Source organism: Setaria italica, chromosome IX (genome assembly GCF_000263155.2).
Source record: "Setaria italica strain Yugu1 chromosome IX, Setaria_italica_v2.0, whole genome shotgun sequence".
In the NCBI taxonomy this organism is placed as follows: Eukaryota; Viridiplantae; Streptophyta; class Magnoliopsida; order Poales; family Poaceae; genus Setaria; species Setaria italica.
Window position 1 is genome coordinate 53,192,574 of NC_028458.1, and position 15,865 is coordinate 53,208,438.

General features: G+C 47.0%; 2 protein-coding genes across 2 annotated transcripts; both read right to left on the reverse strand.

Annotated features, from left to right (window-relative positions):
• Positions 1-6,822: 6,822 nt before the first annotated feature.
• LOC101753804 lies at positions 6,823-9,570 on the reverse strand. Its single transcript, XM_014805732.2, has 2 exons — positions 9,354-9,570; positions 6,823-7,828 (listed from the first exon to the last, which is right to left on the reverse strand). The coding sequence occupies exon 2, from the start codon at positions 7,806-7,808 to the stop codon at positions 7,023-7,025; it is 786 nt and encodes a 261-aa protein (XP_014661218.2). The 5' UTR covers positions 7,809-7,828; positions 9,354-9,570; the 3' UTR covers positions 6,823-7,022.
• Positions 9,571-10,374: 804 nt separating this feature from the next.
• LOC101754200 lies at positions 10,375-11,167 on the reverse strand. The gene is made up of 2 exons (XM_004985179.4): positions 10,853-11,167; positions 10,375-10,754 (listed from the first exon to the last, which is right to left on the reverse strand). Exons 1-2 carry the CDS (start codon positions 11,086-11,088, stop codon positions 10,616-10,618), a joined length of 375 nt encoding a protein of 124 aa, XP_004985236.1. The 5' UTR covers positions 11,089-11,167; the 3' UTR covers positions 10,375-10,615.
• Between the last annotated feature and the right edge of the window lie 4,698 nt (positions 11,168-15,865).

Below are 15,865 nucleotides of genomic sequence, written 5' to 3' on the forward strand. Positions count from 1 at the left end.
CATCGATCGGATCTCGGGTCGATCTCCCCTTCGTGATCGCGCTCGGCTCCAAGCAGTGTGACTTGCACGTCCAAGATAATTAGGAACGGTCTAGAATTTCGGGTTGCAGCACGACAGATTCCCCCGTGCCCCCCTGCATCTTTTTAGCTGTCCTCGCATCGCACAGATCAAAATTATCTGCACCGGTAGCAAAAGGAATATATGATACTACTGTAGGTTATTACAACGGGGAAAAGGAAAAGGAGTCAATGCGCAGTCCGGCCGGCCGGCCTGCCTGCCTGCCTGCCTGCCGAAAGCAAGCACCTAACAATATCATCAGGTCATCTCTAGTACCACTGAAATGGTAGATCGAATGATTAGTTGGGCCAGGATCGATTGATTAGCATCTTGATCGATTGCAGCGTAACTTTCGGCCTGTTCGCTTCAACTTATTCAACCGGCTTATCAGCCACCAAACAGTATTTTTCTCTCACAACAAATCAGCCGTTTCAGCTTTTCAGCCGGCTTATAAGCTGAAGCGAACAAGCCCTTTGATCGCAACTAATCGTTTAATACGGAAGATGCCTAATTAGTTCGCTGCTAAGCTAATGGCAGCACCGCCGCATCAAACACTAGTACTAAACACGCATGCATGCTTAGATCCCACGCAAGGGAGGAAAAGGAGTGTCAACCCAGTCATTGGTGCGGCGGGGGCCTGAAGCATGATGACCGTGCTCTCTTCTTTTCTTCCTCCCGTTTCGTCTTTTCTTTTGGTTGGTGAATCATTGCTGCTCCATCTCGCTAGATCATGGAAGCATCATGAAATCTGCAGAGATTTTATACTAGGGTGTACCGTACCACTGGATCTGGTATTCTTGATGCCTGCCGACGACGCCACCAAAATATAGATTTTCACAAGGCGCCCGATCGAGATCACATACGCGACTGCACGGTCTCTGCACCCCATCCAGCCCTGTCCGGACAGACTTCTTCTTGCTACGGGTTTTGACAGCAGCAAAGAAAGGATCAGGGAATGCATGTACTGGCTGAAGAACCCAAAGGCTGAGCCTAGCTTGTCCCTCCACTCCATCCATCCATCCAACCACCGGCAATTCACCCCGTTGCTCGTCGGGAAAACATGACTTGACCTGTCCTTCCTCTACCACGGAAGCGGCATGAGCTACAGTAACTAGCTGCCCTGCATCCTTTCGCTTTTACCAATCAACGCAGGTACCTACCTTACCTAAAGGTAGAGTTTCCTGGCTAGTGACTGATTGGGACCTTCAAGTGGGGAAAATGAAAATAAAATGAAATAATCGATGATATATAAAAGAATAGTATATGTGATGATCAATGCAGCCCCACGGCGCGATAAGAATTCAGCCGACCAGACAGCCAATTCAAGCAGCGATCGAACTGATGGACCATGATTTTTCTGCTTCTGGACGACGGGAGGAAGCAATTCGCAGTGCAGAGGAACCGGTTCCGGAAGGAAACAGCTCAACGATCATTCTTCCAAGGTGTCAGAACTCAGGCGGACCTTTTGATCGGGACGCACGTTAGCTACAGGCCAGGTCATGTAGCAGTCAATCTAGCAGAACGCACGGCACGGTCTAGGATAATCAATTGCCAGTATATATCACTTATCACGCCCTAGATCAATGTTTATTATGCTAACAACACGGACATGTATAACCTATAAGGAGGTAAACGAAGCATGTGCGTGTTTTGACAGCATGATACTCTACTTGCAAGCATGCATCCAAATATACCCTAATACTCCCTCCGTTCCAAATTAGGACGGAGGGAGTAGTATTAAAATTTGACATAAATTGCATATCATGATCCCCAATTCGAGGGAAGATCAAAGAGTACTCCATGATACAATACATGTGCATCGATGTTGTAGGGTTCGTACTCTCTAGAATGCACATGATAAATAAGGTGATGCCTGGAACTCCAAGAACCCCCTGTGCAAATCGGTCTAGGGCTAGGACCTGTTGAGCCAAGCTTGTTTCCATGGCCATCGGCATTGACTATCGCATGGTACACGTGTTCTCATACGTTCTAAACCTAGTAGTGGTGGCTCCGGAGTTGTTGAAATCCAAACCTTCTTTCTTCTTCTCTTGCGAGAACATGCCTCATATATATAAGATGCCGTGAGCATTCTCGTCTCCAGTGGACGACGTGGAAATTAAAGCCCTCTCCACCAAGGAGCTTATTGTGACGACGCTAAATCACATTACCGCCACATCCGGCACGAAAGCTATAGGTGTTGCCATGGAGCATACATACAAAATCCTTAGAGTACAAGTTTTGTCCTCTTAAAGCCGCGATTGCCATGGAGCATGAATACATAATTCTTGGAGTGCAAGTTGTCCTCTTAAAGCCACGATCGGACACGGCCATCATGTAACATGGTGTGCAGTGGAGGTGGTATGTACACATAATGTATTCATCCTCCCTCAACGACATGACCGCCTCAGACTCATACAAGATCATCTTTGACAGCTTTACTGCATGGCTGATGGAGGAGGTGGATGCTTCGTTGTGTCTAGGACTAGGAAGCCTGGTGCGCTTATTGTTCTATCCCTCTGCCATCATGTCCCATCTTATCTTACTATTACTAATTAGAGGCTCCTTTTAAAGCCTCTAGATGAAGCCACCTAGGATTCCTAGGTGGACACTCTAGAAAAAGAGAGAAATCCTAGAAATTCTCACAAAAAAGCAAAACATCCGACCATCAATCGACAGATTCAAGTCATCATAGCCATTGGATCTATTATGTTTTCTAAAAAATTACCCACCTATGCCATTATGAAAATAGCCTAAAGTAACCCCCTAAATCTATATATAAATTACCCACCTCTGCCATTATATAAAATAAACTAAAGCAACCCCCTAATCTTCATCAAAATTACCCACTTATGCCATTATAAACAATATTTAAAATAACCCCTAATTTACAACTGAATTGCCTACTACCACTGTTACTTAAAAAACTTAAAGTAACCTTAAATTTGCATCTATATTACCCACACATACTATATTAAAAATAACATGAGGTAACCTACGTTTGAATCAAATAATCTTAATTAAAAATATAAAGCAATATATAATTATAAATCGTCTATATCTTGCACTATTGGTATACGATATAATAATTAAGGTCTATACACATGATGTGTGTTACTATTTATAAGGATATAAAGTGATAGGAATATACATTTCTATGCTAAAATTCTATCTCAAACTAAGGGTTCATTAAACAAATTCAAGCCCATACATGCGATCCAAAGTGGAAAGTTAAAGATTATATACGTGGATGAAAATATTATAGAGTAATTACTAACTAAAATCTATCACAATTGAATGAAGATATTAAGTATATCTACATAAGTATTGTGTTCGAATATTTAACAAACGAGAGGTAGCTTTTGGTAAGAGTTTTGTAGCAATGTAGTTCCATTTTTTTCCATTGGAGACTCCGCATTAGTTCCCACGAGACAAGCTAGAAAAAAAGAGAGAAATTCTCATAAAAATTAAAAACTTCAAACATCAATCCTGTAAACTCTAATAATCATTGATCTATTATATTTTCTAAAAAGTTATCCACCACTATCATTGTGAAAATATTCAAAAAATGAGCTCTAAACCTATATCTAAATTACCGAGCTCAGCTATTATAAAACATAATATAAAGTGACCCCGTAATCTTCATCCAATTTACTAATACACATCATTATAAAAGCATAACTTAAATGTCATTCTAAAATTTTATCTATGTTACCCACGTATGTCGTTATTAAAAATAACCTAAAGTAAATACCTAAATCTTAATCTAATTATCTTCATGTGCATCGTACAGAAATGTCAAAAGGTAAACTAATATATGATTCTAAAATACCTATTTATGTCATTATTAATATAAAAATACTAAGTTAAAGTATATACACATGATGAGTGCCACCGTTTAGACCATTTATACATGTATGTGCGGAATCGATGAAAAATATTGATTTGTATGCTAAACATAATGTATAGAGGATTGGAGGTGTGATACAAAATGAAAAAAGTATGAATATGGATGAAAAGGTGCATAGAGTAATTATTAATTAAAAATCAATCATAATTGGACAAAGATAGGTACATATCTATATAAGTATTATGTTGAAGTATTGGAAAAATAAGAGAGTAGTAGGTAGACAATTTTGATTATTAACTAAGAGTTTAATTTCTAAATAATTTTCAAATCCAATAGCTTATTAAAACATTAGCCCGTGCGGGAGCACGGGTTGATGGACTAGTTAGATCTAAATTAAATTGTTACCCAAATATGCACCAGGTCCCTACTATATTTTCCTCGTGCGTGGTTAACCGCATGTCCTAAGGCCTCCTTGCAGACCGATCGCTTTGTGCGTGTCATGCTTCTCTTGTTCCGGTATTTCTCGTTGCCATGGAGCCAGGTCCATGGAGTACCAGTTGCACATTGTCATCCTCGAGCCATAATCGATGGTCACACCATGGGCGATGGCGTGTGGTGAAGCTGGTACGTATCCTTCCTCCTCAACGACATGGCCACCTTAGGTGAGATGCGGCTCGTTCCCTTGTACAAGACCATTTTTTATGGCCATTCGGCTGACGGAGGAGCTAAACGTTGCGACTGGGACCATCAAACGTGACTTCCTAGTACCCTAAAGAGAGCACTATCGGTGCATCTCCTCGTTGATGTAGTGGCCTTATTCTTAAACTTTTTTTGAGAGGGTACATACATAGAACACAAACCACCACGCACACCACACTCACATGCACGTGCATATGTCCACATACACAATAAGAGATTGGAGAGACTACTGCCCTTTGAAAAATCCACCATAATTTGTCCCCGTCGAGAATTGAACATGCTACCTTTCAGCCACAGGCCCGTTCGCGCCCTATCTTGAACTTTTTACGATGTGCTTGTCATGCCAAGCCTGCACCACGGTCCCAACTTCTAACGAGAACGTGGCCGCTGTAACTTTTTGTGGTGAGAAATTTTAGTTCGAAGCAATTCACAGAAGTGAAGAACTGCGCCATGCCACCATCTACCACACTGGGCAGGGTTTGAATTTTGTGGATATAGATATAGATCCAATTTAAAGTCTCAAAAATTACTTGGTTTGAACACAAGATTGGCACGTACTTAAAGAGAGTGTACAATCCACTGAAAGGAGTATAGTAAAACTAACTTCTCTCTTCAGCATATGTGTGTGTTTGAACTGCATAAAATCTCTATTTTTTTAAAGATGAAACTATGTTAAAATCTCAAACTCCGAATGCCCGCCAGTCGAACGTGTTGGATTTCTTACGCACCGCGTAGCAGCGCGCCCGGCGCTCCACGGCGCGCAGCGCGCCGTCCTTGTCGTACCGGAGGCGGAACGTGGTCGCGTAGAGCAGGCGGTCCTCGTCGAGCACGTCCCCGCCCACGCCTCTCCTGTTCCGGCACTCCACGAGGCAGAACCTGCCGTTCCCCACGTGCGCGAGCTCGGTGTGCGTGCTGTCCCTGCGCGCCACCTTCTCCTCCGCGAGCTTCCACGACGGCGGCGGCCGCTCCGCACCGCCACCATCACGATCCCCGTCGCCTTCGCCGGCGGGAGCCACGACGTCGCAGGAGCAGACGCGCCCTGGGGACGCGGCGCCCCTGCAGAGCCCCACCCACGCGTCCACCTCGGCGTCGTAGTGCGCCTGGCCCTCGAACGGCAGCATCCAGTCCCCGTGCCGCGCCCACCTCCGGGCCCCGGCGTCGAACGAGAAGGTGCCCCCGCCGCGCACCGAGAAGAACACCGTGCGCCCGTCCGGGTGCGCGGCGTGGCAGGCGGTGGCGGCCGCACCGGTGTCGAACGGCGCGTCGCGGAGGGTGCTCCACGCCCACCCGCGCCGGCCGTTCGGGGCAAGCACCCTGAAGTGGTCCCGGCCGAAGCCCCTGTCCAGCGCGTAGAGCCTGTCGCCGGCGGGCACGAGCTCGGGGCGGTTCCGCAGCGCGGCGGGGGTGGACGGGCCGACGGCCAGGCCCCCCGTCGCCGTGTCGTAGACGAGCGCGGGGGCGCTCTTGTCCTCCTCGCTGTAGTCCATGGCGAAGATCATGCCCCCCGCCGCGGCGAACAGCGCGACGTTACGGGGGTCGTCGGTGGGGATCTCCAGGCGGAAGATCGGCGGGCCCGGGAGGCGCTCCGCGCGCAGGTCCTCGTCGGGGTCGCCGTCGAAGCCGTCCACGTCGAGCTTGTAGATGCTGTAGCCCTTGGACCAGTCGTCCAGCACGACGCAGAGATGCCGCTGCGGCGAGCACCGGCGGCAAGGACGTCTGGATCTGCCGTCATCGTCATCATCCGACGGCTCCGGGCTGCGCCGCTTCGGCATGGCTTCGCCGATTGTCCTGTCCTCTTTGCGTGAAAAATAGCAGCAATCTCGGACGCGCGCGACTCTCCCCACAGGAAGAATCTGGGGAAAGTATAGGGATGTCTCCCAGAACGTCACGGATTTGCATTGTGCAATAGCGATCTACTCCGTAATTAAGTCGGTGCGGCCCCAAAAACAAAGGTCGGTGCCAATCCCTGCATGGCTGCATCTGCATCCTGTCTCGATCTGACGAGAATAGCGTACCCTACGATTCAGCCATCGATACAAATTGCAACTGAGGAAGCAGATAATAGAAATTAAATTGCTTATGTAAGCCATTGCATTGGCGCTACAAGCTTGTAACTTACAGAAATAAGGTTCCTATAAGAAACCACAAGCCAACAATTTTGAATGATTAGCATGGCATGGAACCCAAATGTTCAAGCAGAACTAAGAAACAAACACATCTAGAACCACAGATAAGAATATTGCCGAGCATTTAATAAATAGATACAGTTACAGCAGAACATGGGTCACAGTCTCAGAAGGTTTGCTTCAAAAAAAAGTCACAGAAGGCCAGAAAAGAAAGGACAAGAAATCAGAAGAAACTATACAGGCCCACGAGGGCAGGTGGCCGTGAATTGGGCTGGCATTTCAGACAGCACAAATTAAGAAAAGATCTCTCTGACAAGCCAATCCAAGCTGGGATAAGCGAAGTAGAGGATCAGAAATGATGGCAGCGCAAACAAAAATGTCACGAGGAAATACAGCAGCAGAACAGTGGCACTTGCAGGGACAGCATAAAGGACTATCAGCAGGAAGAGTATCACAAGTGGAAACTTCGCTGTCAACTGCATGAAGCACACCATAAGCTTTTGGAGAGACGCACTGATGTTGTCAGTGTGGAAAATGTTACGGATGACGTTTGTATCTCTGGCAGAAGAGCTCTCTGGTCGGATAACAGCATTTCTTCGGTGGTGATGACTGGAACTTGGCCCAGCACTGGAATGCCATGAGGAATGATGTTCATTGTGATTAGTGGAATGGAACTTTGCTCTCTCACCATTCATGCTCTCAACCATCCAGAGAAGAAAGTAGTTCTTGCGTGGGAACCTGAGGTTGCCTTTGTACACGAGACGGAAAGACAACAGGTTGCACCAGGGGCATGAGATGAACAGTGGCAGCTGGATAGGAAGGGACGGGAACTTGACAACAGCCCAGTGAAGACCAAGGATACAGTTCTTGCACATTGTGTGGCCACACCACAATACATAGGGAACATTCTCCACAAGGTTGAAGGATTCCCAGCATATTGGACAATCAAGGCCTTCCTCTCTGCTTGTACATGATGAAACTTCATCATCAGAACAATCTGGATTGGATATGTTGCATTTTGAGGGCTGTGCCTTTTTCTTTATGCTTCCAGCTATGGCATTTGATGCAAAACTCCACATGATGCCCTCACAAAACAAACCTGAGAAAACAATGTTTAGTATCTGCTACAATGCAAGTATAATACTTAAGAAGATAAAAATATAACTGGTTCCACTATGATTGACCACGAAATTCACTATAAATGATGGATAAGGCTAATTTCAGGCAAAATCTAAGTTCTAAGGACAAAGTAATGTTAGCATGCAGGATTGTTTCTCAGACTTAACAGGTCGAAAAGGGTAAGGAGTCCATCAAGCAGACAGATAGGCAAATGATCAAAATGACTCGAGATAGTTATGTCTGGTTCTTGAATGATGTGTAAAAACAAAAATATGATGAAAGAGTATAAATGGCCTCAATCATGCAGAAAAACAGCAACGGCATCCCAATGCAATGACAATTATTCAAATTGCCCAATGAATTAGGAAAAGATTTGGCAAATTGTTGATAGCTTTTATTCTAAAGAAGCCAACAGTATCCCATGTCCCAAGCCCCCAACATCCAACAATATGATAATAACAAGGCTTCTTTGCTAACTTTTGTAGCTTTTAGAAGGGACACCTATAATGATGGAACATCAGGTTCCGGCCCTACATATAATTTGTGTTGAAAATCAACTAATCAACAATAGTTGATTATATTCTGTAACACATAAACTAAAAGAAACTGATTAACTGCTCCAGAATCGCATTTGTAGAACACAGGGACATCCACCTTTGGATTTTGTGACACCACAGGAGGAGCTTACAACATGTTAATAAGAAAGCTATTTTGTATACCTCAGTTCTCAAATATATGATGTTTGGGACAAGCTAGCTAGTTCATTTTTTAACTAATTAGCTAGTCCTAAACGTCATATATTTAAGAACGGAAGGAGTAGGTTGTTAAAACACACTGGACACATAGGCATATGAATTGGAAGGAGCAAATAGATCCTGCAAGGCTAGATATTGCCAATATTGTACTTCAAGCTATAATTTGAAGAGCCGCACTGAACCCAACTTTGAAATATAGAATAACAAAGTGCAGGATTGTGAATTTACTTGTAAATGAACCAACACCAAAATTGAGTTATTTTAATGCATCACAACACAAATACAGCAATCCTGAAAAAGGATGTGATTTGCTATAGTATCCAGAGCCTATTTGAGAGACATCTTGATTGGTCAATGTAATGCCTAATTCCACAGGTTTGGTTAAGACAGCTTGTAGAGAGAGAGGGGGAGGGAGGGAGGCCGGATCAACCAACCCTAACCTAACCACTCCCTCCTCCCCCCCCCCCCCCAATCCCTATCCCTATCGTATGCACAAGGCACCCATTCCCTTGAGCCGAACGTTTCGTATCGGTACGACCATCGGACCATGCAACCTGAAACCGTGAAGGTCTCCTTTCTCACCGGCGCTGGGGACCGGATCGAATGCCGTGATTGCCAATTCAACTCGAGCACGAGCGCGTGCAGCCCAGAAACGAGAAATTCCCACCAAGTACGGACGCGCAGGCACGAACAGGACGCGAATCGGGTAGATTACCCGAGAATTAGGGGAAGGTGGAAGCGGCGGCTTACCGAGGAAAGCTCGGATCCCGTCTAGCAGAGCACGGGGATGGCGAGGTGTCGAGGGAGATCGCCTCCGGTGATCAGGGAGGTGTTCATATCGGCGACGGCCGCCGCCCCACTTGCTGCATCGTCGGAGATGGAACTGGAAGGCAGGGGGAGGGCCGAGGGCGGAAGAGGAAGAAGATGCACGCCCCTTCAGGCTTCACTGCTTCAGCACTCGGAAGTGTCGTGTTCTCTCGTGTATTATTCACACGCAGCTCTGCCCCCGTGCAGGGGTGGCAAGATCTGGGCCGCTCGCCCCCTGCTCTGGACGGCTAAGATGAAGCACCTGTTGTTATAGGTTGAGGGAACAAACTGGCCGGTGGCATGCTCACGTCACATCATACCTTAATCATGCCATTTGCTAATTGTCAATTACTAGAAAATTTCATTATCGGAATCATGCAAAGGATCCAGTCAGTGGGCAGGTGGTGGCAGTGAAGAGCGTGGCAGCGACCTGAAACAAGATCTCTGCACTGAGCCGACCTTCAACCGCAAGATGGTGTTGTCTAGCACTCTAGCTGAACGAAACAGAAACGAGAGCAACGGCAAACGCTCAGCCTCTTGCCCTCTATCCCTCTCCATCGGGTCAGCTGCTCCCGGTCCAAGGTTCTGAAAAACATCAGCTGTACTGCTCACCAGGATTAGGACGTACTGACAGTGGTGAGTGCGCTCATGCGTCGGTGTCTGAAGTGTGATTTGGAGAGAAAAAAATGTTCCAGCGGTGCTGCCACTTTCCGAGGATTCTTCTCCTGAAACTAGCGATCAAGCAGTGGTTACTTGCGACCTTAGGGCACGCCGCACGCATGGTTGATCCCTTCTCCTGTTGAGCACGAAACGTCGCGACTAGTAATGAAGAAAAGGGTTGCAGACAGTCAGCAGCACACAGAGGCCTCCGTGCCTGAACTGTGAACACACCTGCTGGGCCTGAGCCCAACGAGACCCGGGGAGCATTTCTTCCGAGAACTGATTGATGATCTAACACGTTTCATCTTCAGAAAACTGACGTTCTCCTGGATCCCTCCACTGTAACTTTACATATTGCAGTATACATTCACTTGAACTCGCGTTTTCTCTTCAACAAACTGAGAATCGCAGAAGCACATTGTGATTTTACTCCACTACTCCAGTTCGTCATAAAGACCAATGATTGATAGCACAAAAGAAGAAAAACGACCAATTGGTGCTACTACTACTAAGATACTCGTGCTGCAATTCACTCTTCCCGAATCCTAAGGTTTGCTGTTGCTGTCTTCGGGCAACGAAAATATGAGGGCCAGAGAGAGCGGCACGACGACGTAGGCGCCCTTCTTGAGCAAATCCTCGGTGTCCTTGGAGATGGCGCCGATGCGAGACCAGTCGCCGCTGTACCTGCAAGCACCACACATCACTAGCCACGTTCACGCCAGGGCAGGCAAATGCAATGGCCGCACAAGCAGTCTGACAGGCAGCGTTTGCGCCAAGCTCACCCGGCATCGACGAAGCCGAGGGCGAACAGCGCGACGCCGGACCGTAGGAGCACGCTCTTGGAGAGCAACGAGCGGCCTCCGGCTCGATCGCCGTCGTCCGCCGCCTTCTTCGCGCTGCACGGCCGGAGGCGGCGGCGCGCCGCCGGCCGGGGCGCGAGCTTGTGCGGCGGCGCGCGCGAGGGCGGGGCCGGGGCCGGAGCGACGACGGTGCTGGCGCCGGCGTGCCACCGCAGCATGCCGTTCGGCGGCGCGGTGTGCCGTGAACGGCTGGCTTTATCTTTCTTTCTCGGCCACACGCGTGTTAGCGGCAAGCAGTGGCGGAGCTAGAAACCAACCCAAGGGGGGTCCAGCCGGCCAGATGCTACTGCCATACTGTGCCTAGCACCATCATTTGCTTGTTAAATGTTAGCAAATGGTATGAACTAGGAAATTAGGGTAAAACTAGTTGATCCATATTGGCCAAGTCTTGACTTTACAACAATGTAGAAGCCTGCTCAAGTCCTACTAATGCAAGCATAATTGGGTGACATTATGAACTAAATTAATTATTTGGCCAAGCTAATCGGCAAGGATTATCCAACGGCAATCGAGATAGCTATAGGAATATTAAAAAAAAATTACACATGTCTAAACTAATCTAAGCGTAAAATTTTACTTTCAACAAAACTATAGAAGCAAATGAACAACTAGTTTTCCAGCATTTGCCAACAAGCAGCCGACTAAGAGGGCGTTTAGATCCTTGAGCTAAAGTCTAGTCCATGTCACATCAAATCTTCAAAGGCTAATTAGAAGGACTAAACATGAGTTAATTATAAAACTAATTACACGGATAGAGGCTAATTCGCGAGATGAATCTATTAAGCCTAATTAATTCATGATTAGCACGTGTTTACTGTAACATCACATTATCAAATCACGAACTAATTAGGTTTAATAGATTCATCTCATGAATTAGCCTTCATCGGTGTAATTGATTTTATAATTAGTCTATGTTTAATACTCCTAATTAGTATCTAAATATTCGATGTGACACGAAATTTTGGTACGGACTAGAGAAACACCCCAAGCAAGCTTGCAATTGCACTTGGAGCATGGTAGATTGGCAAGCGCGGAGGCCGAGGGTGATTTCGATTGGGCGACTGCATGCGGTTTGCTGTGGACCTGTGGTTGTTTCCTTAGTCGCTAGATCGGTCATACGTGGAACATCACGTGAGATTCATCATCGGTCATGCCTGTGTTTCATTCTTGACGACTTGATTTTGGTTGAGGCATGTCAATCTGTACTCGGTTCTGCAGAAATTTTCCTAGGCCAAGGGAGGGCCTTAGCCCACCTTGGCCAATGAATAGCCCCCCTGGCGGCAAGTTAGCAGAACGCCGTGCGTAAGGGGATGTTTGGATACACCACGTTAAACTTTAGCACCTGTCACATCGGATATTTGATACTAATTAGAAGTATTAAACATAGTCTAATTATAAAACTAATTGCACAGATGGAGTCTAATTCGCGAGACGAATCTATTAAGTCTAATTAATCCATGATTTGACAATGTTGTGCTACAGTAACCATTTGCTTAGGATGGATTAATTAGTCTTAATAGATTCGTCTCGCGAATTAGACTCCATCTGTACAATTAGTTTTGTAATTAGCTCATATTTAATTCTCCCAATTAGCATCCAAATATTTAATATGACCCTGCTAAAATTTAGTATCTCATATCCAACCACCTTCGGCTCTCCGCTTATGAGGGCGGAAAGTGCCTTTTGCACCCTTGGGCAAACTATGGCCGTGTTTGTAACCGCGAGCAGCGTAATCGTGGCCACGATACGTGACCGCGCTTGGCGGTCGCGGCACGCAGTGAAAGCTGCCCATTTTTGCCGCGGGCGACCGCGCGGTGGCTGCGGGCCGTTGCGGCCGCCGTCACACCGCGGTTCCAAACGCGGTCTATGTCTGTCGGCTGACCACCTATCATGGGAGAATTTGGGTAGTTTGTTGGACGGTACACGCACGCTCCGATGTTAATTTCTCCACGTATAACATGTGTTAATTGAAGACAATATTTTTTGTACATAAACATGTTTGGTTCGTGTTCAATGATCATCACACATTCACACTAAAATTTTGACGGGCCGCACACATTTAGGTTAGTGTCTGCTTTGTAACCCATGTTTAGTGTGCCGTGTGGACATCTCCATGATATAAAAGTGTAAGTTTCTTTTGCCGAAAATTTGATGCACGTTTCGTGTGCCGAAAATGCGGGGCCACCGTAACTGCATCATGACAAGCTTAGGAAATGAACCAAACAGTAAACTAGGCTAGGTACATACACATAGTAATTAAATAGTACCTTCTATATTTTATTATGTACTACCGAGTAATCTTAAACTAAGTGTATATCTCAATTAAACTTGATTTTAATCCACTTCTCGGAAAGATCCACTCATTTAGCCCTGTCATTTCCTACTGTCCACCTCTAAACGAAAGTGGACTACTCAATAATTAGGAATTAGGATTTAGACTAGCAAGATGCCCATATGTTGCTACGGCGCTAACCAACGTTTTTTATCATGTCGTGTAGCGCACCACATTTTTTATCGTGTTGTGTAACTTTTTTATTTTAGTAGTATTAGACTTTTCATACATAAGGGATCACGTGAGCGTTTCCATATCCCAATCGTGAGGAGACCACTTGCCATCGAACTTATTATCTCTTTCTCTAACTTGAGATTGGTAAGCTTCTACAGAATTCTGCACAAAGAAGGAAATATTTTTACTTTTGGGATTAAGAGAAAACAAACCAACATGGAAAAAAAACTGAGCACCAAGAACTTTGCCTTTTTACCTCCGAGCAAACAAAGAGCCCAATTTGAGAACCAACTGAACTCAGCTAGAGACCTCCCCCTCTCTCCTAATCCGACCAGGCCTCGACCCCTACCCATGGCCGCGCCGCTCGCACGAGCGCCGCTGTTGCGGGCCCCGCTTCGCCCCGCTCCCGCCACCCAGTTAGTCCCGTGCCTACCCTCTCCCTCTCCGATTCTCGCCGCCGGCTCCTCGGGGTCCAGGTCGGGCCCGTGATGTAGCGGCTTGTTATCCGTCCACCATTGGAAGCGGGCAGTGATCGCTGCTCTGTGAAGCCAACCTCACGCCATACAGGCCACTTCAGGTCCAGTGAAGCCCGAGCTTTTGCTTTGGCCGCACATGCCACTACCAACTTGGAACGGGTAAGGCTAGCAAGGGCACACCACATACCCAAACTCAGAGTCCGCACCAAACATCAACACCACCTTAATGCCCCCACTTGGGTTACAAGCCCATGCAACCGAGCTCGGCGAGGATGGCTTGCGAGGACGAACATTTAAGCTGGTGCGGCGCTTCGTCCCATCTCTTTCTCAAACTCTCTATCTCTCCTTTTCCCTCTTTCTCTGGAGAAGGCGGCGCACGGCCTGGGGCGCGGGGTGCCGGTGGCGGCCGAGGGTCGCGGGGCTGCGGCGAGGAGCCTCTCGACTGCGGATGCGACGGCCTGGCCACAGGTGCTGGGCCGCGCCGCACCGCGCGCTGCCACCACCGAGTGGGCCGCATGCACCGCCCGCACACCAAGCGGCTCAGGCGTAGCCGGCCGTGGCGGGCAGGGAGAGGCGGACGACGGCGCAACGACGGTGCGGAGAGGCGGACGGCGGGCACGAACGGGTGAAAGGGAAGACGGGGAAAGAAAGCTGGACCCACCTGTCAATGCGGCCGGGGCCGGGGAGGCGGCTCGGGTGCGGCTGGCAGTGGCGGGCGGGGAGAGGTGGACGGCGGCGTGAAGAGGCGGATGTCAGGCACGGGCGGGTGAAAGAGGAGACGGGGAAAGAAAGCTGGACCCACCTGTCAATGAGTTAATCTTACATATTATTAAACATCAGGACCACCTCTCATTGATAGAAGTTGGACCAAACAAAAAAAAGTGGGCAGGAACGTTCCTCACTTTAATAATAGGTATAGATATGCGATTCTAAGATAGGAGTGTCTAAGTACCATGCATCTCCTCGAAAAAAAGTACTCCCTCCGTTTTAAATTGTAGATAGTTTTAGATTTTCTAGGTTCCTATTCGTTTTGACTTTTCTAAATACATAACTTTTGCTATGTATCTAGATATAAGTATATATCTAGGTGCATATGAAAAAGTGCGTGAAATGGTGGAATTTGCCAGCGGTGTGAAAGGAATAGCCTTGAATCTTGAGAATGAGAATGTAGGTATTGTTGTCTTTGGTAGTGATACCGCTATTAAAGCTTTCAACACTTATTTGATTCTTCTCTTGATTATTTGCTGCTACTTTTTTCACAAGTCTATGGGTCGGGTACGACCTTTAAATATCCTGGAAAAACAGGTTTGGATATGCAAGTTTCGTGCTAGCCAGTCCATGACCCTCCCCGGAACACCGGATATCTGTATTCACCGAATATAACACGTGGCATGCTGATCCGCGACTACTAGTGATTTCAACTTCATGTTCCCGAGAAAAAAAATGTATATGTACAAGTATACGATAAAGTCAAAAAGAGGATGGATAAGAAAAAAATCACAATGGAATGTTGTGACAGGTAAAAAAGTATCTAGAAAAGACAAAATAAATAATAATTTGAAATGGAGGGAGTAGATATTATTATACATCTAAACATAGACCATATACCTAGATTCAACATGGTCGCCAACCGAACTCATCTAAAATCCAAAGGGGAAAGCTATATCATACTTGTGCATTTTTACTACCTCCTCGAATTTCGCTGGCCAATGATTGAGCGCCACAGCATCGTCATCTTCAGCTCCAGTGAGACTCCAGCGGGTTATAGTTAGGGTTCGGGCTTGGGGTGGGGGTTGGGAGTTACCTGTGACCTCCGGGCTTAGAGGGATTTGGGGTGGCTCGCCAGTCGGCGGGGCGGGGGTGGGGGTGGGGTGGGGGGCGGCGAGGCGCTGCCAGAGCAGGAAGGTGGGAGACCCCCGGTGGGTGGTGGCGGCGGGGGAAGTGTTGTCCGTG